The 25903-nt window shown below is 42.8% G+C and overlaps 1 protein-coding gene across 2 annotated transcripts in view; it reads right to left on the bottom strand.

Annotated features, from left to right (window-relative positions):
- ANK3 (ankyrin 3) overlaps positions 1-25903 on the bottom strand; it is a 1160209-nt gene that overhangs the window by 44081 nt on the left and 1090225 nt on the right. For both annotated transcript variants that reach the window (XM_029609754.1, XM_029609755.1), the window contains 3 exons: positions 6115-6198; positions 5920-5979; positions 62-144 (listed from right to left, as the gene is read on the bottom strand). In XM_029609754.1, the coding sequence (XP_029465614.1) occupies positions 79-144; positions 5920-5979; positions 6115-6198 (210 nt within the window). In that variant the 3' untranslated portion in view covers positions 62-78. The remainder of the gene's footprint in view (positions 1-61; positions 145-5919; positions 5980-6114; positions 6199-25903) is intronic.

Below are 25903 nucleotides of genomic sequence, written 5' to 3'. Positions count from 1 at the left end.
ACATGAAAGAAAAAGAAAGAGAAAAAAGCTAGCCATAATTGAAATAATGCAGTCAACTGACCTTTTGGTGTTAGGTTTTTATGAGTAACTTTTCTTCTCAACATGTCTCACGTCTTTCTTTGTCTTAACTTTGTATCCTTCTCCCTGATTTAAAGAAACATAAAAAAAAACCCAAAAATAAAAATTATCACTGTGCTCTGAAACAGTTTAGAGAAATTAAGCACCTACAGCATAGCCAGCAAAGCCTCTACCTGCAGAATATAGCAAAAGAGTTCAAACAACCTTAACACTTTTCCCAAAGTCGCACAACCAAATCCACAGTCTCTTGAGACTTGGTTGAGGAAACGCAGATGCTGAGAATTGGCTACAGGTATGTAGCTTTGAGTTCACAACTGGTTCATTATTGTGAGTAAAGAGGTTAGTACGGTATGGAGAAGCCAGAAAGCAGTTTTTATCAGTTAAAGTAAAAGCATTTAATGAAAAAAAAAAAAATCACTGAAGCTTCACAGCAGGATTAACATTTAGAAAGCTGACAAAGTGCAGATTTAATATGATTTTCACATTTAACACAGCCAGCCTATAAGTGAAGCTACTGTAATGTTATATCACTTACAGTTCATGGCTAATAAAGAAATCCTTTATTTTGAACATCATGGAGCTATTTCAGTTCAGACGTGTTGATTGCTTGAATTTTCTGTTGAATTATGCAGGAGTGTGTGTGGGATGTGACGAAGACGGATGTGTAAGATTCCTGAGAGTCCTGTCCAAGCCCGACCATATTTGTTGAAACCTGTGCAGGGAGGGCTGAAACGCTGGGTGCTGCTTGGGTAGTGGCTAATGAAAAACACTGATGATTCAGAGTGCACTGTACCTTAGGTCAGTCAGAGGCAAGTGAAACATATTACAAGCTCTGCATTTTATTTGTAATATGCTCTTTTGTTATTGCATGCTAGATAGCTTCCTCCTGGCTCCTTTGGGCTGCCAGCTCAATTGGAACTGGACTATTCTGGAGTCGGTGTTATGAGCCTTCATTCACCGAATCCTGGGGTTCCCGCCTCCTTTTTTTTTCTTTTTATAATCCTCTTACATCTATAGCCCAGCTATCACAGTGACAATCCTTGGCCAGGGGCCACAGATTGGGGCTCCCTCCAGAACCCTGAGCCTAGGCGAGTCTATTCTGCTGCTCAGCACTGACTGGGACTCCCTTCTGGGGGCTGTGAGGAGAGGGGTTCCAGCCAGTGTCCAAGGAACAGGAGCTGGGGCAAAGGAGTGTGTGCGCTCAGCCAGAGCCATTTTCCAAGATGGAACTAGCGAGGCAGGAGCAAATAGGGATTGGTCCTGCCCCCAGATAATCACCCCATCAATGGAGTAAACTTTAGTGGGGATAGAAAGGGGGGGGCCCAAATTGGAGTTTGCACTTATTTTGGGGGCAAGGATGCCGGACTTAATAAAGGACTTTTTCTTTTTTTTTAACATTTCCATTTGAGGGTTGAGAAGTTCCATAGATTTTTTTTGGACACACATGGGAGTGGCTTCAGATGGGCTGCGTGAACTCTTTACCACTATGTGCAGGTGGCACGTGAACCAACACTACCCCAGGCCTCCCATAAAAGTAACTGCATCTCAATGATGCGTAAATATCTTTTTTGCCATAATGGGCCTACAAAACCTTTTGATGTGCCTGGTTTCACAAATTCACAAATTAATGAACTGCTTTGCACAATTTTGCATTGCAGTGGCTTGTTAATGTAGGATTTAAATAAACTTTTGCGTGTAGTTCAACGAAAGCCCACTTTTGCAAAGTTTTTCTGCAAAAAGGGGCTTTGTGCGAAAAATAGTGTAAGATGCTGAAATTCAAATGTTTTGGCACATTTCTGGGCGTTTTGCACTATTGTCCATGTGAAGTCCCCCCTTTAGGATAAAACTTTGCTTCTTAGTACATCAGCCTGCAAGGGAGAAAAGACCTTACAATAAAGTCCTCAGTACAGAGTGCAGGACCCCTGGAGCATGCTAACCAAATATTTCTTTCAATGAGCACAGACTGCGGCCAGGTAGGGAGTGGTGCTGGCAGACCAAGGCAGGGCAGGATGAAGGCTTCTAGCAAAAACATATGTTACGGCCTGAAAAATAAACAGGAGCCTTTATTAAAGCATGGCACACAAGAGATCACTGAAGGCGAGAAGCTACAAGATGAAAAACTAAGGATGTATGGTTATTTTTTTAAAAGGCTGTTTTTTGGTGGGTTGGGGGGGGGGGATTTTCAATAGCCTAATAATTGCAAGGTACTGTACCCGACAGTAGCTTTCTAGCTAATTTTCTAAGGGAAATTACCCAGGTAGTTTCGTTCTGAAAATCAGCTAGTGTAAAGTGTGTTCATTGAAAGGGCAAGCTTACTTTCTACCTGCTCTTTGAGAAGGGGTAAAACAGTTCTTGTGCATTTGAAAATCAAATGTGTGAGTGCTATTTCCACCCCCGACCTAAAAACTCAATGCCTCTTATTTGTTTTGTGTGTGTGTGTGTGTGTGGGGGGGTGGGGGGGGGGGTGGGGAGAGAGATGGTGAGGAGGAAGGGGCTGGGGACCAGTAGTTCCTCCTTTCGCTTTTTTCTTCCAGCTCAGTCAGAACCAGTGCTGGGATCCTGGCACTAGGAGCCACCTTCATTCACAACTCAGGAAAGGGGTTTCCTTAAGCTCACAGGACTCCTTTTTTTTTTTTTTATAGAGCATTCCTCCCGCTGTCCCTAGTCTGGAATTGCAGCAATGGCCCTGAGGCCAGAAGCCATGCACCAGGGCTGCTTCTAGGACCCTGCATCACGGGCTCTAAACCTGGTGACCAGGTGTTGCTCTTAATGACGTCTGCGTACTCCCCTCCCCAACCAGGGGCTCTGAACTCTGCCTCCAGAGCATTCCCAGCCGACTGGGAATGCCTCTTTTTAACTCAGCTAAAATACATGTGCTATGGAAGCCAACACGTGCTTTTAACTGTGCAGAGCAGAGGAATTTTCAGCCAGGCGTATTTATCCAGATTAAATGGGCTTTGAAAATTGCCCTCCAGAATGATGCTGGAAAAAAAAAATCTGAGTTTAATGTTGAATTCTGTATCCATTGTCAGCCTCTGGATTTAGCAATGTGATACATTTTTTATTTTTGCTGTTGCCAGAGGACATCTGCACTGTTTACTGCTTGGTGTGATTTGTTTATTGTTGTTTTGTCTTATATTATTTGTATATAAGCAATGTTGTGTGTATTTATTGTGGGTTGCCTTGGGCATTATTGTAAAGCTGGGCTAAATAACAGATTAGCTAAATGAAGATTTATGGTTGGAAGGAAAAAAGTTCTCTCTTTTCTTTAGTGGCTGGACTCCTGGAAACAACTCTGCGAAGGGTTATTTTCAGCATGTTTATACATACTCTGAGTTGTAGACAGTGACCATTTCATATCATTCTTTCTTTTATTAATGGCAGGGCATCCAATGAACAGCTCATCTCATCTAATCACACCACTGCACAATCCTTAGAATTACTTCATGTGATTCAATCCTCAGAGCTACAGTAGAGCCATGAGTTCAGATTTTCTAGAGCAGTTTTTCAAAATAGATTTATTCTGAATACTGTTATATATACATTATCATTTATTTATGATCACGTTTTCCAACAATAGAGTTCAAAGCTGAGTTACAAAGAATGAGAATTGAACTACATAGAAACATGGCTGATCTACAATGAACTGGAATTACAATGGGAACAATTAACAGTAGTTTATAATACGGTATATAGTTTAGTAACAGAGTTATGGATGCAGCCTACAGTATATAGTTCAAGATCCACTGGTAAAGCAGAGTGGGGGATCTCCTGTTGGTTTGTAGGAATTAGATGGACTCTGCTGGAGGGAGTGAGGGGACAAAGATCTAGTCTCGAGTTTGAAGAGGAGGCTGCAGGCCATAGGCTTGTATAAATGGCAATGCCTTCAGGGACTTCCTGATTGTGAGCAGATCAGGAGAAAGTCTGATGTCACCTGACCTGGAAGTGAGTTCCAGAAGGTGGGAGCTGATCCTGTAAATGTTCTTTCCCTGGTGGTCGTGAGCTTCAGTTCTCTGGGGGCTGACACAACTGGGCATGCTTGAGAAAGTAAGCATAGTGGGTGGGTGGGTGTCTAGGGGGAGAGATAAGGCAGGTGCTAGGCCTTGGAGGATCTTGAATATGAGTATCAAAGTTTTGAACACTGCCCAGTAATGCATAGGGAGCCAGTGAAGAGATCTGAGGAGGGGTGTGATGCAGTCATACTTTCTGGCCTTGAGTATATAGTTCAAGCAGCTGTGTTTTGAATGAGCTGTAAGTGGTGGTCCAGTTTCTTGGGGAGTCCGATGGAAAGAGCATTGCAATAGTACATGCAGGAGATAACACAGGCCGGGATTACTCTTGCAAATGTACGTCATCTAAGAAAGGAATAAGGTGGCACAGTTGGTGCAACTGGAAGAAGGTCTGATGTGGCCACTGTTGGAGACAGGATGCTGGGCTTAATGGACCCTTGGTCTGACCCAGTATGGCATGTTCTTATGCAGCTTTGGTTACTGACAGGATTTGGGTATCAGTGGTGAGTTTAGAGTCCAGAATATACCTACTTTTCACTTGTTCACTCGTAATATTAGGAAAAATTCTGGTAGTCCAGCTCACAAATATTGTGCACCCTGTACTGAAACATAGATGATCATTGACAGACCATCTAGTCTACTCACTTTCTCTATCTACAACTATACCACAGACTTCAATTTGATTTTTGGCTTCACTCTCACACTGCTAAGGATCTTCTGTGCTTATCCCAAACTTTTTAAATTCCATTACTCTTTCTGCCCCATGACCTCAGCTCTTCTATGTCACCATCATTACCGGAGGATGTGATTAAGGCAGTTAAGGTGGGTTTAAAAAAAGGTTTTGACAAATTCCTGGAGGAAAAGTAAATCAATTGTTATTAACCAAGCAGACTTAAGGAATAGCCACTACTTATCACTGCGTGATATCTGCATGGGATCTATTTACTGATTGGGATCTTGCCAGGTACTTGTGATCTGGCTTGGCCACTATTGGAAACAGGATACTGGGCTTGATGGACCCTTGGTCTGACCTGGTATGGCAAGTTCTTATGTTCTTACTGTGAAGAAATGCATCCTTACATTACTAAAGAGTTTAATATCCCTCCAAATTCATATCATGAGACCTTATCACCCAAAAATGTTTGCTTTTTGTGCACTTTTTATTTATACATTTCATGTTTTTTTTAATATCTATAATGTACTCCCCTCTTCCAGCTCTAACGTTAAACCTGTTTAGATCTTGAAAGATCATGTCATAGAGTTTATGGCAGCTCTCCTCTGGAACGTCTCTGTTCTTGTCTGTATCTTTCTGAAAATGGAATCTTCACAAATGGACACAATAGTTCAATCCAGTAGAGGATTCATCAATGATTTGTAGAGAGGCATGATCGCCTTTTCCTGCTGGTTATACCTGTCCCTTGCTCCATTACATTCCACTGGCTCTCCCCACTGCCTTTTCAGAAAATGATGATAATATACATTTCAAACTGTGCAGTCAAGTCTTTTCACATCCAGAACCCTACACCATGTAATTAAAGTCACAGTATGTAAAAAACAGTTTTGCAGAAGCCCAATAAGGACGGCTATTGTGAATATGTCATGCTATGAAAGCCAAAATTCCACGATAAATCATAGCAGTCATTCTAGCACTGAAGCATTTAAAATATATTATTCTGGAGGTAGCCTGAAATGGTGAATCTTTCCATTTCAAATGCACAACTTGTCAAAAGCTGCAAACAACTTCAGCACTTTAGCAGTATGCTCATGTTAAGCAAACACAGCACAATTCATATCATCTCCTTTCATTCCTTGTCAGAGAATTCCCCATTACCATTTCACCAACTTTCCTCTCATGTGGGACGACAATACGTCTTACTACTTTCCGGATGACCTGTGTGAAGTAACGGATGAAAAAAAACAACAATCTCCTTTAGACTGCAGAAGGAAATATGCCAATTTTAGTTGTGTGAAATCAAATATTTATACAAAGAAAAAAGACTAGCAAACCAGGATTATTTAATATTACTTTTCTTGTGATGATGTTGCCTTCTTCATCACTAAACTGTTCTTCTAGAATAGTTTCACCAGGAATGTTTTTGGCTTCCTCGCCCTAAAGAATGTGGCACAAAGTTAGGAAGAGCAGATATCTTATTTTATGTGATACTCAAACTTCTGCTTCCACACCATGCCACAGATAAAACACATGCTGAACCCATGCTGAGTTTGTTTTCAAGACCTCATGCCAGAAGCATAAAACCTGATCCTAGTTGCTATGGGCATTTCCCTATGGCATGTCATTATAGGCAGGGGGCTGCTAGAATATTTCCTTCTTTACTGCTCTAGGACGTCATCATTTAGCTCCTCTTTCCCCGCCCGCAAAAAAATTAAAAAAAAAAAAAAAAGGTCTGCAAACTTCCCATCATATTAAAACCACAACAATTTCAGACTAAAGCATGAGATTAGGCTTGAAAAGCAATTTTACAACAACCAAGGCCAAAGAAACTTAGAAAAATGTTAGCTAGAATTCATGAAAAAGTGTTTGTTTTCATTTAACTAATTTATATAATGTGGTTTTCATAATTTAATGAGAAACAACTATAAAGCTGCATATCAAACTGCAATAGATAACTAAAGATTCTTGTTAATAAAATCATTTCTATAGATGAGATTTTTATCATTCAAATTTATGGTTTGCCAAATGGCTTATTTTGTCATGCAAAATATAAGAATCTAATTAGCTGCACTTCAAAAATAATAAAATGCATCGTCAAATTTATTTGAGTATACCTAAATTTTGAAAGAAAGTTTCTAGTGGAGGGCCAGCTCAAGACATCTGCTGCCAGGATTGTGGAGGCTGTGAAGACAGTGTTCACAGCCCCTGGGGGGAGAGAGTGTAAAGGAGTGTATGTTAGACCCTCTTTAAATTTCCAGGACCAGGCATTTAGCCTTGTCCACCTTAAGACAGCCACAAGGAAATCCTGGTTGCAGGGTGTTTCCCATGGGGACAGGGATAAGACACCAGGGCCCAGAGAGAAGGAAGGCCTCAGAAGAGAAGAAATCTAGAACTTTGCTGAAACTACATATCTGTAAGCTACTACATTTCTTTTGCCAGCACTGCTGAGGTAAGCAGGCTTTTGTTTGTTAATTTGCTTGAAATAATAAAACTCTATAGAAAAATACTGGAGTCCAGATTGCTCTGTCCTCCGGCAAGCCAATGACTGCTCACACTGTCGTACAGGGAGACTCAGTCATTGTGCAATGGCTGGATTTAGAGTGCACAACTGTAGAGCTCACAAAGGAGCCCTAGCACATAGCTCTCAGATAAGGATTGTTGCTGCGATGACTAAACTAAAGTGGAGAGGAAATAAAATAGGATGGACATTGTTAAAAAATACCATCCTAGAAGCACAGTCCAGATGTATTCTACACATTAAGAAAGATGGAAGGAAGGCAAAACAATTACAAGCATGGTTAAAAGGTAATGTGAAAGAGGCTATTTTAGCCAAAAGATCTTCATTCATAAATTGGAAGAAGGATCCAACAGATGAAAATAGAATAAAGCATAAGCGTTGGCAAGTTAAATGTAAGACATTGATAAGACAGGCTAAGACAGAAAGGAAGTTGGCCACAGAGGCAAAAACTCACAGTAAAACCTTTTTAAAATATATCCAAAGCAGAAAGCCTGTGAGGGAGTCAGTTGGACAGTTAGATGATCGAGGGGTTTAAAGAGGCACTTAGAGAAGATAAGGCCATCGGGGAAAGATTAAATGATTTCTTTGCTTTGGTGTTTACTGAAGAGGATGTTGGGGAGAAAATACCATTCCGGAGAAGATTTTCATAGGTAATGATTCAGAAGGACTGAACCAAATCACGGTGAACCTAGAAGATGTGGTAGGCCTGATTGACAAATTGAAGAGTAGTAAATCACCTGGATCAGATGGTATCCACTCCAGGGCTCTGAAGGAACTAAAAAATGAAATTTCAGATCTATTAGTTAAAATTTGTAACCTATCATTAAAATCTTCTATTATACCTGAAAACTGGAGGGTGGCTAATGTAACCCCAATATTTAAAAAGGGCTCCAGGGGCAATCCAGGAAACTACAGACCAGTTAGCCTGACTTCAGTGCCAGGAAAAATAGTGAAAAGTGTTCTAAAGATCAAAATCACAGAACATATAGAAAGACATGGTTTAATGGAACAAAGTCAGCTTGGCTTTACCCAAGACAAGTCTTGCCTCACAAATCTGTTTCACTTTTTTGAAGGGGTTAATAAACATGTAGATAAAGGTGAATCGTAGATGTAGTGTATTTGGATTTTAAGAAGTCATTTGACAAAGTTCCTCATGAGAAGCTTCTAAGAAAAGTAAAAAGACATGGGATAGGTGGTGATGTCCTTTTGTGGATTACAAACTGGTTAAAAGACAGGAAACAGAGAGTAGGATTAAATGGACAATTTTCTCAGTGGAGGGGGGTGGGCAGTGGAAAGCTTCAGGGATCTGTACTGGGACCTGTGGCTTTCAATATATTTATAAATGATCTGGAAAGAAATATGATGAGTGAGGTAATCAAATTTGCAGATACAAAATTATTCAGAGTAGTTAAATCACAAGTGGATTGTGATGAATTGCAGGAGGACCTTGTGAGATGGAAAATTGGGCATCCAAATGGCAGATGAAATTTAATGTGGATAAGTGCAAGGTGATGCATATAGGGAAAAATAACCCATGCTATAGTTACACAATGTTAGGTTCCATGTTAGGAGCTACCACCCAGGAAAGAGATCTAGGCATCATAGTGGATAATACATTGAAATTGTTGGCTCAGTGTGCTGCGGCAATCAAAAAAGCAAACAGAATGTTAGGAATTATTAGGAAAGGAATGGTGAATAAAACGGAAAATGTCATAATGCCCTCTGTATCACTCCATGGTGAGACCGCACCTTGAATACCGTGTACAATTCTGGTCACCGCATCTCAAAAAAGGTATAGTTACGATGAAGAAGGTATAGAGAAGGGCAACCAAATGATAAAGGGGATGGAACAGCTCCCCTATGAGGAAAGACTAAAGAGGTTAGGACTTTTCAGCTTAGAGAAAAGATGGCTGAGGGGGGATATGATAGAGGTGTTTAAAGTCATGAAAGGTCTAGAATGGGTAAACGTGAATCGGTTATTTATTCTTACGGATAATAGGAGGACTAGGGGGCACTCCATGAAGTTAGCATGTAGCACATTTAAAACTAATCAGAGAAAATTCTTTTTCACTCAATGCATAACTAAACTCTGGAATTTGTTGCCAGGGGATGTGGTTAGTGCAGTTAGTGTAGCTGGGTTTAAAAAAAGGTTTGGATAAGTTCTTGGAGAAGTCCATTACCTGCTATTAATCAAGTTGACTTAGAAAATAGCCACTGCTATTATTAGCATCAGTAGCATGGGCTATACTTAGTTTTTGGGTACTTGCCAGATACTTGTAACCTGGATGGCAACTGTTGGAAACAGGATGCCGGGCTTAATGGACCCTTGGTCTGACCCAGTATGCAATTTCTTATGTTCTTATTAGGGTAAAAATTCCCAGGTAGTTATAAATGAAGGCTTAGGGCATCAGATTCTAGCCCTTGTTCCAATGGAGCTGGAAGCCCAATATAGCAGGATAAAACTGCCGAGTTATAAAAAAAAATAGGTCTCCTAAATTTTTTTTTTTAAGAAACAAAGAAAGTGTGAAAGAGTTAAGATGATGTGATTGGGTTCAAATTAAGAATCCTATGTTAAATTTGGCAGGTTAGCACAGGGTAACCTGCCAAACGTAATGCTCCTGTTCGATGACATTTTAACATGATGTGTACTAAGCAAATAATATGCAGAACAAGGCCTTGGTAAAATTTCTGCTCAGATAACCCACAGATTTTACTACAGCTAAACTCTGAATAACTGCACTAAGAGGATAACTTTCAAAACTGCTCTCATGCTTTCATTTATGCATGTAAATGGGCACATGCAAAGAGCCTGATTTTAAAAAGCATTTACACGCTTAAAATTGGTTTTTACATGTAAAAATGCACTTTACTCAAGTAAATGGGCTTTTGAAAATTGCTACAATATATGCCATTGAATTGTCCATAGGATATACTGAGTAAATGACTTTTGCAAATTGCTATGATAGTATGTTACATCTACGTGCATGACGCCTTTGAATATTACCTCCAAGTTGCTACTGTATCTTATAACCATCACAGAAAGGTTATAAAATACAAGTACAAATGCATGTGCAAATGCTTGCATATATCTAAACCATAGGCTGCACAAGTTCAGACTTATAAGGATAAATAGCGATTTATCCAGCTAAGTAATAGCACATAGCCAGATAAGTCTGAAAAACACTACTTAGATGGACAAATAGTGCTTTTCAGACTTATTTGGCTATGTGCTATTACTTAGCTGGATAAATCGCTATTTATCCTTATAAGTCTGAACTTGTGCAGTAGTGCTTTTCAGACTTATTTGGCTATGTAGGCCTGCTGCTACTTAGCTGGATAAATCTGAATATAGCTGGATAAATGCTGCTATTTATCTGAATAAATTCTAATTTCTCCATCTAAGTAGTGGGAAAGGTGCTCCTTATCCAAATAAGCTGGATAAGTGTGAGCAAATCATACACCTGCATATTTGTACTTCCTATTTTACAAGGATATGCGTGCAGATTTTTATTGCATTAATTTGGAGCTTTTATCTCCCCTCCCCTTAAGTTGGCATTTAACACCGAAACCTTCTTTCAACTATTCATGAATAAAGGTGGAAATGCTGAATCTAACATCTTTTTTCGCTTCATTTTTTTTCATTAATCCAGTATAAGGATCCGCAAATTTTTAGCGCTGTACCATTTGTTATTGTGGTTTATACCCAATTGTGCATACCGCTCATCATCTCCACTTCCCATTGGCTTTTACATACATATAATATGTGCATGGCAATGAAATAACCAGTTTTAACATTTAATCTACCAGTTTTCCTAATCCATCTGCATTTCATGAAAACCCTCCTGGCAATTCATCCTGTAGTTCCCCCATTGCACCCAGACCTTCTACCTAGTTATTTTTTTTCACTTTATCGATGCTAACGATCAGCAGGTATTGAGAAGTAAATATACGCAAGTAAAAGATGTACATGCATCTTTGGAAGGTTTTAAAATAGCAACTTATGCGAATATATGTTGGTCCTGCCCTGAAATGCCCCTGGCAAGACCCTCGCTTAAATGAACAAAGTTACTCGTAGACCCCAATTTACATGTGTAAGTTGCAGTTTTGAAAATAGCATGTTTTTGCATACATCAAAATGCATGAATGCGCTAGAGTTAATTAACTCCGGCGTGACCCCAGCAGGCTTAGTCAGTTGAAGAAGAAAGAAGAGGATGATGGAAGTGCTTCGAGGTCTGGGCCTGACCTTAAGCTGCAAGGGTTGCAGCATTGGACCTTGGTTTGGGCTCTAGCCTAGGCTGAGGCCCCGATGTAGGGACCTGGCATCTGGGCTGGCTCGCGGTGTTGGGCCTGGGTCCAGGCTCTGGCCTATGCCACGGTGACCTACCACAGCCTCAGCCTATGGAAGGTTGATGTTTCAACCTGGGCCTAGGCCTCGCCGGTGGATCCCCACCAGACCAGGTAAATGAGGGATAGAGGTGATTCTGGCCCCAGAAGTTTTCCAGATAGGTGGGACAAGTGTATGGGCGGGCCCAGGAGGTCCTGTTTTTGTTTTTTGGACTTTTTAATTTTATATTTTATTTTTTTTTTCACACAAATGAAACAAATCAAGCATTGCACAAACCGAAATGTGTGGGGAAAAAAGCCTCCCGAAAACAAACCGAAAAATGAAACTTTTTTTCCCCCTGCACATCCCTAGTGCTTACTGTCCATATAGCTTCAGCTCCAGTTCCTGTGTCCATGATCCAGCTCCAGCAGCCTCTACAGGGTCAGCTCTAGTTCCTGCATCAATTTTCCATCTCCAGCTGTTACAGCTTCGGCTGTAGTTCCTGCTTAGATGAATCCAGCTCTGGCTGTTTCTATTTATTTAAAGTTTCTTATTGGCCACTTTCCCAACTCAACAAAGTTGTCGAAAGCGGTTCACAACTATAGACATGTATAATTATCACACCACAAAATACAAAATTACTGTAAGAGATACACATATATTGTACTAATAAATGTTCCCTTTTTGACTAGCACTAAGAGACTGGGGGTTGTTTTTTTAGGTGATTCAGCTTTGCACAGGATCATGATGTTTTTGTCAGGAAGAAGTGCAAAGGTATATGCCTGAATGGCGGTCTTTGAAAGCATGCATATCAAAAGAAGGAGGAAGTTTCTTAATCAGTTTAAGCTTCCAAAAAGCAACATGGACTACCTGGGACACATGATAATCCAAACAAAAATCTGTGTCAAAATAGACTCCCAGATCTTTCACAGATGCTGTAATTAAATGGTTTCCAATCCTATCTTAACTTTCAAAAAAGAAGGCTCTAATTGAGGATTTCCAGGTTTTTTTTTTTCAATTCTGGCATCTTAGTATTTAATATTAATGTATTCCTCAAAAATCAATTAGAAATTTTCAACAAATTCATATTCAATTTAGAAACAACCTTTGATTTATCTCCACCAATTGGAACTACAATTTGGGTCATCTGTGTAGAAATATTCTTGAAGCCAAGAGTATGGAAAATTTTCCAAACAGCTGCAGGAAAATGTAAAACGACAGTGGGGATAATGAGGACCCCTGAGGAACACCACAATCAAAAACCATTGGGTTTGAAAATGTATCCTTTGCATATACCTTTACACTTCTTCCTGACAAAAACATCATGATCCTGTGCAAAGCTGAATCACCTACCCCCAGAGCACACAACATCTATCTGGAAGGATTGAATGTTTGACCAAATCAAATGCAGATGAATAGTTCAACAAGATCAAAAGAACCTCCTGGCCTTTAACAACAGATTGCAAAATATCATCATTGATCACAACCCAGCATAGTTTATGTGCTCTGACCATTCTTGAAACTCGCTTGGTTGGGATCAAGCTCTCCATATTTTTTCTAGAAAAGATGTTAATTAATGTAAAACTTCTTCCAGTGTTTTGGATAAAAAAAGGGGGATATTAGCCACCAGTCTAAAGTTAGAACAATCTGATATAGCTCCAGTTGTCTCTACAGCTCCAGTACTTGCTTCTGCACTGGTGAATCCTGTGTCAGAAATCAGTATAGCTCCAGCTGTCTCTATAGTTCCAATTCTTGTTCCAGCTGCCTCTGAGACAGCAACTGCTTATGAACTTGCTTCAGTTGCCCAGAGATGGCAATAGAATCTGGTCCCATTCTAGCACCAGGCCCTAAAGTCAGGCCATATTCCTGATTTTAGCCTGGCAATATACCTCTTTGGGTTGCGTCTGGGATCCTGGAAATCTTTGGGGTGTCTGGACCCCATCTACTGGAGATGGGGTTATCTACTGGAGAGAGGACATTCTGTCAGTGTCAACAGGGTTTGAACTCACAGCCCTGGAAGTTGCAGGCTATGAACTTGACACTGAGCTACAGAGGCTGCTGATTCTCAATGGGCTCCTAGCACGTCACGTTTACCCTCTATTTTAGGGAGAGCTAGAGACACCTCTGCAACAGTCTGAGAAAGAAAGCCCACAGTTGCTGGTCTAACAACCTTCTCAGCATCCACCTTGTGGAAGCTTTGTTTGTTTGATCTTTGATCCTGACCCACAGCTCCTGCTCCACTCCTGGCTCCTGTCCAGCCCCTGGGCTCCACCATCATGCTTCAGACCTAGCCTAGCCACCTTACATCCAGGATGACCCTCAATAGCCCTGACACTGAGCGCAACCCCAGAGCCAGTACTCCTGAATCTATCACTGCTGTCAGCTTGCACTAGAGAGTGACTTCCACCCCCCACCCTTCCCACATGCTGAGAGTTCCCCCTTATGTGTCCCAGCATCCTCTCATCCATCTCCTGCCTCTCTGGTCCTCCTATTAGCTGTTCAAGCAAACAATTGATTTTACATTTCCTTTTTTTTTTTTGTAATTGCCACAGGATTATTTGCCTAAAAATCCACAAAAAAGCTTTTTCACTGAAGAATTATTCCCGATATTTGACTGTTTCCATATTAAAATATTTTATGCATATCTCAACTGATCTATTTTTTATTTTACCTAAGTAGCAAGGGAAATGGTAAGGGTAGAATTCACAAGCTGCCAGCACATGGTCTTTCACTGAAAAAAAGATGATTCATGCCCCGATGTTTCCCCCCCAGTTTTTTATTTTTCTGTTTCTTTTTTTTTTTGCATTACAGGAAATATGCTTAGTCATTTTTTTGTGTATTCAAGTAATTTCTTATGACTGTAGTTGAATTTATTTGCATGAAAAAAAAGTAAAAAAATGAATGCATGATGTGTTTTTAAAAAGTGTACAGTCCAATACAAGCCTGTAAGAAAACATTTTTAAAAGTTTGGGATCCCTTTATTGTATGGTTAACTGCTAGAATGCAAAGTGTGATTGTTAATTTATAAAGGGGCTAGTTTCAAAAGGATTTACATGTGTAGCAATTTTTCAAAAACCCATTTACAGGCTTAGAGGATAGCTTTCAAACAAATGTGTGCTGTGGTATACGTACACATATATGGCCATGAGCAGATCTACACAACCAACGTATGATATATGCATGTTTTATAAAATATGCATATCTCAACTCTGCAACATATGCGTGTACATATCACGAAGAGACACAAATCACTGAACCCATGTATATCAATGCATTGAAGATGGGTACTTTTCCTGCTTATTTTTTAAATATATGCATGGAAGTAAAGCAGGTCTTATCTGATTATTGTTAGTTGCTATTTGAACGTTTTAAGCTTCCTAACTGGACCTGTTCCTGCCTTGCCTTCTCACTCTCTCTGTGTTCTTCCTCCTTCTTATTGACCAAAAGCAGGCTAAGACAGTTTACTTCCTGGAGGGTTTTTCAGTGAGGGGACAAAGTCTCTTCAGCAGAACAGCTCTTCCTGAATCCTGCCTCAAGTTCCACAAAAGTATTCATTACAGTTTCTACTATGGCTACAGTCATTTCCTTCATGGGCTTCCAGATATAGTTTATCACAGCTTTAACAGTCTCTTCAATCTGTGTGGTTACTCTTGTTGCCTTCCCATTCACAGTGAGTGCTGGATTGTTCAAACATCTAATAAATGATTTGGAAATCAAGAACTGAGTTCATTTGATATCTAAAGCTGAGGAAAAGGTTTAACTGGCTGTCTAGGTACGCAAGGAAGGGATCATGAACTGAAGGCAGTATAGGTAAAAGCATGAACACTAAGAAGCTATTAATCGGAGGACTCACTGAAGGTCTAAGATGTATGGACCTTTCAAGAACTTAGCAGATTCCCTCTATCACTATAAGCATAGACTGTGGTTTGCTGCGTTTATCTATTAAAAATCATTCAGCTGTGCAAGTCAGTTAATCAGCTAATGGAACAAGTCAAATCCTCCTGGCTGCCTCCCCCAACTGTTATTGCTTAGAAACCTGAAGGAGCTTGAATCATTGTTGCCACTTGTTAAGCTGCACAGAGAGCTCTGTAACTAGTTGTTGCGTCCGTCGGGGTCAGACGGCTTTGCCCTTATGCCTCACCTTTTTCTAGGCTCCTCCTGCTTACCTTGGGAAGATGGCTACCGCCGCGTCTGCAAGCTGACCTCTCCAGCGTTCCCGGAATGGCTATGACGTTGCCTCCCGCCATGTTCCTCCCAAGGGCCTACTAGGGTGCGTGCGCCACCCACATCTTTGTTCCAGCTATGGTGCGAACTTCGGGGGCGTCCCCCTCAAGTGACATCATGCCATCCGGGTATTTAGCCTATGCTTGTTTGCTAGCTCACTGACAGCTCGATCCAGTAAGGCCGCGGTAAAAACAGTGAGGTAGTGTCAGGCGCACCCTTCCTCCCCGCACGCACAGTTCTCTTCACTAACTCCCCGATACTCTCCTCTAATCGCATGCAAATGCATGCCGCGGCTGTGAAGCGTTAGGGAAGGGTTATGGCCGCGTAACCCATTTTACTGTATAGGCGCTTAATACAGCGCCTATACAGTAACCAGGGTGCGCTGGTACCTGTCATTTCAAATGACATTTGAAATGACAGGTACCAGGAAGTGTAAAAATCAAAATCAAAATTTTTAAATACCTGTCGGAGGGCCGCGTGGGTCCAGGCGGCCGGCGGGATCCGGGGGGCCGGTGGTCGCGTGTTAAATCTAGGCCGCGGGCGGGTGGGCGCCTGTTCCGGGCGGCGGGGGTGGACGCGCGTTAGTTTCAGACGGCCGCGTGGGTCCTGGCGGCCGGCGGCGGCGGGAGCCGGGTGGTCGCGTATTAAATCTAGGCCGCGGGCGGCGGCGGCAGCGGGGGGACACGTCCGCACAGGCGCACATTCACTGCCGGTGGGGGCTGCCTCTCCCGGCAGCCCCCACCGGCAGTGAATGAATGAATGCGCGCCTGTGCGACCCCTGCGATTCAGCGCTCAAGGCAGCCTTGAGCGCCGAATTGCAGGGGTCGCACAGGCGCGCATTCATTCATCCAGGCGGAGGAGCCGGTGGCGAAAGCAGCCGGCTCCTCCGCCTGGATGAATGAATTCATTCACTGCCGGTGGGGGCTGCCTCTCCCGGCAGCCCCCACCGGCAGTGAATGAATGAATGCGCGCCTGTGCAGCAGCGGGGTCCGGGGGGGCAGCGGCAGCGGGGGGGCGGCAGCAGGATCTGGGAGCGGCGGGTAGGCAGCAGCGGGGTCCGGGGAGCCAGCAGCGGCAGCATGTTCGATCGCGCAGGCAGGTAGGTGGTAAAGTAAAGATGGCCGCCTGCACGGGAAAATCGTGCAATTGGCCGCTGAAGACGTGACCTCACACCCCGTGACGCCAAACGTCGTGACGTCACGTCTTCAGCGGCCAATTGCACGATTTTCCCGTGCAGGCGGCCATCTTTACTTTACCACCTACCTGCCTGCGCGATCGAACATGCTGCCGCTGCTGGCTCCCCGGACCCCGCTGCTGCCTACCCGCCGCTCCCAGATCCTGCTGCCGCCCCCCCGCTGCCGCTGCCCCCCCGGACCCCGCTGCTGCACAGGCGCGCATTCATTCATTCACTGCCGGTGGGGGCTGCCGGGAGAGGCAGCCCCCACCGGCAGTGAATGAATTCATTCATCCAGGCGGAGGAGCCGGCTGCTTTTGCCACCGGCTCCTCCGCCTGGATGAATGAATGCGCGCCTGTGCGACCCCTGCAATTCGGCGCTCAAGGCTGCCTTGAGCGCTGAATCGCAGGGGTCGCACAGGCGCGCATTCATTCATTCACTGCCGGTGGGGGCTGCCGGGAGAGGCAGCCCCCACCGGCAGTGAATGAATTCATTCATCCAGGCGGAGGAGCCGGCTGCTTTCGCCACCGGCTCCTCCGCCTGGATGAATGAATGCGCGCCTGTGCGACCCCTGCTGCGGCCCCCCCCCCCCGCTGCCGACCGGCCCGTGCGATTTTGGCGCTCATCCAGGCAGGGGAGAAGGGACTACCGGATGCCGCTGATGGCTGCCCACCGGCCGCCTGGACCCACGGCCCTCCGACAGGTATTTAAAATTGTTTAATTTTTTTATATAACACACAGGTATTTTTGTTTTTTACACTTTTTAAACTTTTTTTAGCAGGCCCGAGCCTTGCTACTTTTTCGTTTGTTTTTTTTTGCCCTGGTCCCGTCCGGTCTCCTGCAGCCCCGTCCGGTCCGGACGGGGCTGCAGGAGACCGGACGGGACCAGGGCGGGTAAGCAATGTTTTTACCCTACACTACACTACACTAACTCCTACTAGGGGGAGGCGGTAAAGTAGCAGGTTAAGGCCGCGGCAGAACAGCGGGTTAGGGAGGAGATAATATCAGCGCCCGTTACAGTATCGCAGGGGAATAGATAATTCCATCATTATACAGCTTTTTCGTTCATTTACATGCCGGGTGCGGAAAGGGTTATGCGTCTGTTTTCAGAAGCGATACGGACGCGTGAAACTAGAGACTGTATCGCCGAACTGCCTTGCGCGCCCGAATTGTGCGCTACGAGCACGTTACAGACGGGCAATCCTCGAGCGGACGATACTGGATCGAGCCGTGAGTTAGCAAGGATTGGACTCGTCTGGTCTAAGCTACTCTGCTGCTTCCATGCTGCCACTGGAAGCTCTCTCTCTGCCCTTCGGGGTAATCTCTAACCTGGGTACCCGCTCCTCAGGGGCCCTCTGCTTTATTTCAGGTGCCTTACTGGGATCAGGTATTCGCTCCTCGAGGGCCTGCTCTCCCTGCCTCGGTGCCTGTAACATCTACTTCTGCCTGATGGAATTGCCAACGTACAGCTACCATCTAGTGAGTACTCTAACTCTCAGTCTGTCTCATCCACAGCATTGCCTTGCTGGGAAACCTACACCGGAATCTCCCTATACCAACGTGGTGAGACGGGTTCCCTCTGCCGAGGGTCCCTGGACTGTTACATCTGGATCACCTCACTACAGCCACCTCTGGTGGTATACATCAGCTGTACAATAAAAGATCTAATTCCTGTGTTTGTGCATCCTAAGTCTAGCCCAGTACTGTGGCTCCCCACGGGGCTCCTCCCTTTGGGTGTGGTCATCTGCCACAGTACCCAAGAATCCACCCAAACACTGCTAAACCATAACACAAGTATTTGCCAGCACCTCACTATTGTTTCAAAGGATGGCAGAAAAGTACTTCTCCAGAAAATGCTGTGATCTCTGAAAATGCAAATGAGTCTGCTGTCCCAGTCACCATTGCTTCTAAGAGGAAACATATTTTGACATTCAAAGCTTTAGGGAATTATGTTTCTAAGAAAGAAAATTACCTAAATAGAGTTAATAAGGCATAGGAAGAATCAGAATCATACAGACATAAACTTGCTAGTATTACAGGTATAGAAGAAATTTAGCAAGCCATAAGCCAACTCAAGTACAGCTTTAAATGTTAGCAATTCCAGTTAGATAAATACTTCACACTCCTAACAGGAATCAATACCAAAGGAAATCTTGAGGGAAGATACTTCCACAAAGACATAGATCTAGAATGTAGCATCTTACTGCAAGCCACTATGGCACAAGCACAGTAAAAAATTGAGAATTTAAAGAAAACTGCATCCCAGTATTCCAGCCATTCCAAACATTCCTCGAGGTCTCCAAGTTCACTGAAATCAGTCTGCTCAAACTTGTCATCAGCAAGTGCAGCCACTGCCAGGGCATGTGCAGAAGCAGAAGTTTCACGGACACATACTTCTTTTAATAAGCAAGAGGCTCCTATAAAATTAACCAGAGCTAGACTTGAAGCAGAAGAATGCATCTTCGCTGCTGTGCTGCAACAGCAGCCACCTGCAGGAAAGCTGAGTTGGAGGCAGAAAAACAGAAAGCTGCCATCATCGCTGAAGCAGCAGCAGCATGCAGGAAAGATGCTGAGCTGGAAAACCCCCTATCAAGTGAGAAATGCAGCTGGTTGCAGAACCCCAAACTAAGCGTCTTAAAGCAGCTGTGGGAAAATGGGGAGAGTCATATTGATCAGGTTCTCTCAGAGGATCCTGTTCAGTGTTCCAGAAACTATGTCCTAGCACTTACTTCTGAGTATGGTGGCTCAATCTTACACTCTCAGCCAGAAGAGGTAACAGATACTAAGGCAATCCAGCCTGTCTGTGAAGTAGACTCTACATCTCAATGGATGTTAATCACCACCATAATGATCCACATGTTTGCATGCAATGGATGAACTACAGTCAGCTCACAAACCAGGTATGCATATGCAAAGAGATACTCTGCTTCAAGCCCACACCCTGGCATCCTACACGAACTGGATTCAAGACATGGCTGGCTGTGTGGCATCAGTAAGAACATATGCCACATGCCGTCCCCAGGAAGCAAATACACATAATCAATTTCACTCCACCACAGTGCCAACACAGTGAGAAAGAAATCTAACAACATTTCATACAACAGCATCCTAAAAGCACATCACCGCCTGAAACTGAAGTATCAGACATGTCAGATCTGGCTAAGTAGATGGCCTATTGTGAGCTTGTTAACAAAAGGCTCACAAAGTTTGACGAATGTCCTAAGAACTTAAGAGCATGGAGATTTACATTCAGAAGTGTCATCAAAGATCTGAACTTCACTGCAAGTAAAGAAATGGACCTGCTAATGAAATGGCTAGAGAGTGAGTCTTCAGAACTGGTGAAGAGGTTAAGGTCAGTGCACCTAGGTGATCCCTCAGCAGGTCTGATGATGTGGAAAAGAACTGAACAGTACTATGGCAGCCCTGAAGTCATTGAAGATGATCTCCTCAGAACTTTCCAAAAATCTCAAACAAAGACAACGATAAGGTACAAGAACTTGCAGATTTGTTTCTAGAAATGGAAGTGGCCAATATTCATCCATATCGCTGAGGCCTTAGTTATCTAGACACTGCTTGTGGAGTGAATTTAATTGTGAATAAACTGACACACAGACTGCAGGAAAAATGGGTTTTCCTAGGCTGAAGATATAAAACACACAATTACATTGCTTTTCCTCTCTTTACAGTTTTCTCCAGGTTTATCCAGGACCAAGCAGTGACAAGAAATGAGCTGAGTTTTAAGTTTGGCGCATCAGATTACACTTGGATGGAAGATCAAGTAAATGGTATGTTAACATAAAAAAATCCTTATTTGCTCTTCTCCTCTTCTGACATCGACTTCTCCAACAACAAAGAGCAGGCCCTTTCACAGCTTACCTCACTACATATGACCTTAGAAAGGAAGCCAGAAACAAGGGACCACTTTGAGACCTTTATGAAGGACATATTCAATAACTGTCAGCTCTTCCTCTAAAGAAAGGTGAGGAATGCTGGTTTCTCCCTACCTTCAGCATTTACCATCCTTAGAAACCAGGTCAAATCAGAGTTGTGATTCAAGTGGTCAGTTTCACGGAGTCTCTTTGAACACTGCACTCCTCACTGGGCCCAACTTAACTAACAATGTATTGGGTGTCTTGATTCACTTTGAAAAAGAGCCCATTGCTATCATGGCTGATATCCAACAAATGTTCTATTGTTTCATTGATCACAAAGACTACAGAAACTATCTAAGATTCTTGTGATACCAAGACAACAACAGCAACAAGATTGTTGAATATAGGATATGTATGCATGTCTTTGACAACAGTCCATCACCTGCAGTGGCTACATATGGACTCAAGAGGCCAGCACAAGAAGGAGAGAAGGAGTATAGCACAGATGCCAGACAATTCATAGAAAGAAATTTCTATGTGGATAGAGAAGAAACCTATTGATTTGCAAAAGAGAAAACAGTCAATGCTGAGGCCAATCTGAGACTCCACAAAATAGCTTCCAACAGTGCCAAGGTAATGAAGGCATTCCTTTCCAAAGACCATGCAAAAGACCTGAAGAACTTTGATTTAGGAGTTGACACACAATCACTCCAGCACAGTCTTGGACTAAGTTGGGACCTGAAAGCAGACTTGTTCACATTCCAAGACTCAAGCAAAAAGAAATGATATACCTGCTGTGGCTTTCTGCCCACAGTAAACAGCTTTCTGATCCATCTGGGTTTGTGGCTCCAGTCACTATACAAGGGAGGTCCTTTAATAAGTACTGACTAAGCTTTGCCTATTCCAGCCCCATTCTCCACAGGTTGAGCCCTTGGGTTCCAGGGGCCAGCAGGACTTAGGTGGGTCCCCAGGGCAATCCAAGAGAAGAGTCCAGGCAAGTGGAGGTCGAGGCAGGCAGCAGACAGCAGAATGGGTAATAAGACAGAAGTCAGGACAGGCAGCAGAAATCAGAACAGGTAAAAAGCCAGAGGTCAGGGCAGGCAGCAGAAGGACGGAGGCCAGGCCAGGGTCGATCCAGGTAGTCAGACAGAGACAAACAGAACAGACAAGACAGACAGGACCAACAGAACAAGCAAGGAAAAAACAAGCAAGGAACTGGACAATGAACAGAGCACAGAGGAGCAAGGGACAAGGCAAAGAGCCATAACAAGGAAATCAGAACAAGGTACAAAGACAAGGATAGCAACATGCACTGGAATAGAAGGGAACTTAGGAGACCTGTTGCTGAGGTGCTGGCTGGTTGCAAGAGGCTTCCTTATATATTCCTGGAGGATGTGACATAATCAGCCAGCGCCACAGGAAGTCCCAGTTAGACGACCTATAAAGGCAGTCCAGAGTTGGAGGAAGTTCTATCCTGGGTCCTAGTAACAGCATGCTACTGGAGGCTATGCCGGAGTCACTTTAGATCAGAGGAGAGGGGCGTAACAGGAAGAATGGAAAAGGTGGAAGGATTCCATTCAAGATCTTGAGCAGCTCTGGATTTCACATATGTATGCCTCTATATCACTCATTGAAGCTCACTACAAAGAATTTTGTTTTTTCAGGTGCTTCTGTAAAGGCCATAGTAGCAGTTACCTATGTGAAGAAGACAAATGCACAAGGCAGATCCCACATAGGATTTGTCATTGGCAAGGCTAAATTAGCACCTCAATCTAACTATACCATACCACAACTTGAATTATGTGGAGCAGTATTTGCGGTAGAACTAGTGAAATAGACATTCAACCATACAAGTTTTACATCAACAGCAAAGTAGTGCTAGGCTACATATATAATCAAGCCAGAAGACTGTACATACAGGCTGCTGGCATTAAAAAGAAGATAGTGCAGCTTTTAGACTAGATGATGGGGGAAAGCAGACAGTTGCTCAGAAATGTATGGTTCGGAATGATGTATCTTTGAAGGATACAATGAGAACAAGGAAATTAAGGCATCCCCAGTAGAGAGGTTGCAATAAATGCCAAAGTGGGCCTGGTAACTTTAAGTAAAGCATGGAAAGAGCAGAAAAATTTCAAATGACCCCAGTCACCTGTTGAGCAGGTTATTAATTCAAACAAAAATCATACTTTGAAATGTCTGAATACAAATGCTAGAAATCTAAAAAATAAGATGGAGACAGAGTGTATAGCAGTGGATGAAGTGGTAGATATAACTGGTATCTCAGAGTCCTGGTGGAAAGACACTGAGATGCACCTTGTGATGCCAGGGTACAAATTATATTGAAATGATAGGATGGATCAACTTGCTGGAGGGGTGGTACTATATGTTAAAGAGGGCATTGAGTCAAACAGGATACAAGTTCTACAGGAAACAAAATACAATGTTGAATTTTTATGGATAGAAATTCCAGGTGAAAAGGGGAATAAAGTAGCAGTGGGGATGTATTACCATCGACCTGGCCAGAATGAACAAACAATTAGGGGTGTGCATTCGTTTTGAACTTAAATGTAAAACGCAACTTTTTTTTTTTTTTAACTTAAAAAAGTGATGAGGCGAAAACGATCGGATTTCCAACTTATTCAACATAGCTATGTTGAATAAGTTGGAAATCGCGATTGTTGATCCTAAATAAAAATTTAAACCCCTCACCCTCCTTAATCCCCCCCCAAGACTTACCAAAACTCCCTGGTGGTACAGCAGGGAGTCAGGACGCCATTTCTGCTCCTTTGCGAGGAGCACGTGACTTCGGCGTCACGTCGGAGTGACGCGGCATCACGTGATTCCCCGCGCGATCGCTCCGGGGGACCCTCGTTGCACCCAAAAGGAACTTTTGGCCAGCTTGGGGGGGCCTCCTGCCCCCCCCAAGCTGGCCAAAAGTTCCTTTTGGGTGCAACGAGGATCCCGGAGCGATCGCGCGGGGAATCACGTGACGCCGCGTCACATGCTCCTTGCAAAGGAGAAATGGCGTCCTGACTCCCTGCTGTACCACCAGGGAGTTTTGGTAAGTCTTGGGGGGGGGATTAAGGAGGGTGAGGGGTTTAAATTTTTATTTGCATGTATGGACATAGACTCAACTTATGGAATTCTCCGTATGTCCATATTGACCGCAAATGGGACCCCCTTTCGACTTATGGACTTATGAACATAAACTTTTGCTCTGCACATCCCTACAAACAATGAAATGCTAAAAGAAATTAGGGAAGCTAACAAAATCAGCAGCACAGTAATAATGGATGATTTCAATTACATCAGTATTGACTGGGTGAATGTTACATCAGGACTTGCTAGAGAGGTAATGTTCATAGATGAAATAAATGACTGCTTCATGGAGTAGTTGGTATAAGAACCAACAAGAGGAGAAACTATTTTAGACCTAGTCCTTAGTGGAACACAGGATTTGTTGCCGTGTTGGAGCCACTTGGGAATAATGATCACAACACGATCAAATCTGACTTAATTGGAGGGTGAGCACTAAAGAAATTTATTGCAACAGCATTTAACTTTCAAAAAGATGACTATGATAAAATGAGGGAAATGGTTAGGAAAAAACTAAAAGGAGTGACTGCAAAGGTTAAGAGTTTAGATCAGGCATATACATTGTTCAAAAATACCATCTTGGAAGCCCAGACCAGATGTATTCCACACATTAGTAAAGGTGGAAAGAAGGCTAAATGACTACTGGCATGGTTAAAAGGTGAAGTGAGAGAGGCTATAATAGCTAAAAATACATCTTTTCTGAAATGGAAAAGGGATCCAAATGAAGGAAACAGCATAAGCACTGGAAAATTAAATACAAAGCACTGCTAAGGAAGGCAAAGAGAGAATTTGAAAAAGAAGCTTCCCATAGAAGCAAAAACTCATAATAAAAACTTTTCAGGTACATTTGAGGTAAAAAGTGTGCAAGGGAGTCATTTGGATCATTAGATGATCAAGGGGTAAAAGGGGCACTTGGGGATGACAAAGCCATAGCAGAGAGACTAAATGAATTCTTTGCTTCAGTATTCACTGAAGAGAATGTGTGGGAGATACTCATGCTAGAAATGATATTCAAGTTGATGAAGCAGAAGAACTGAACAAATCTCAGTGAACCTCAAAGATGTACTAGGGCAAATTGACAAAGTAAAGAGTAGTATATCACCTGGACCAGATGGTATACAGAGTGCTGAAAGAACTGAGAAATGAGATTACAGACCTGCTATTGGAAATTTGTAAACTATCATTAAAATTGTTTATGGTACCTGAAGACTGGAAGGTTGCCAATGTAATGCCGATTAAAAAAAAAAAAAAAAAATGGGCTCAAGGGGTGATCTAGGAAACAACAGACCAGCGAGTCTGACATCTGTGCCAGGCAAAATGATAGAAACTATGTTAATGAGCAAAATTGCTGAAAATATAGATAGGCATAGTTTAATGGGACAAAGCCAACATGGATTTAGCCAAGGGGTCTCCCCTCACCAATTTGCTGCACTTTTTGAGGGCATAAAGGTGGATAAAGGTGAGCCAGCTGATATAGTGTAGCTGGATTTCCAGAAAGCATTTGACAAAGTCCCTCATGAGAGACTTCTTAGGAAATTAAAAAGTCAGGACTAGCAAAGTATATTTGGGAACACTATGATTATAAATAATAATATAAATAATATAAATAATCGTATAGATATCTAACAGATGATTTTTAATATACTTTATTAAGGACTTGTTAAGATCTTTAATGTATTTTTATTTAAGAACTCCATTGGTGCAGGGAGGGAGGGAGGGAGGAATATAATGGAGGGGTGGTTTTGGGTTTTGGAGGGAGGAATAGAATATAGGGGTGGTTTTGGGTTTTGAGAGAAGGGATGGGAGTTAAATGGACTAGGAAGAGAAAAATGAACATAAGAGTTTTACAAAAATATGCTGTATGTAATCAGATATATATATTGTAATGTTCATTATTGTATGTTTTTTAAAAAATAAAAACAGATTTATCATA

Source organism: Rhinatrema bivittatum, chromosome 7, assembly GCF_901001135.1.
Source record: "Rhinatrema bivittatum chromosome 7, aRhiBiv1.1, whole genome shotgun sequence".
Classification (NCBI taxonomy): Eukaryota; Metazoa; Chordata; class Amphibia; order Gymnophiona; family Rhinatrematidae; genus Rhinatrema; species Rhinatrema bivittatum.
Note: the sequence above shows the minus strand (reverse complement) of the source record. Positions and strands in the feature narration are given on the sequence as shown.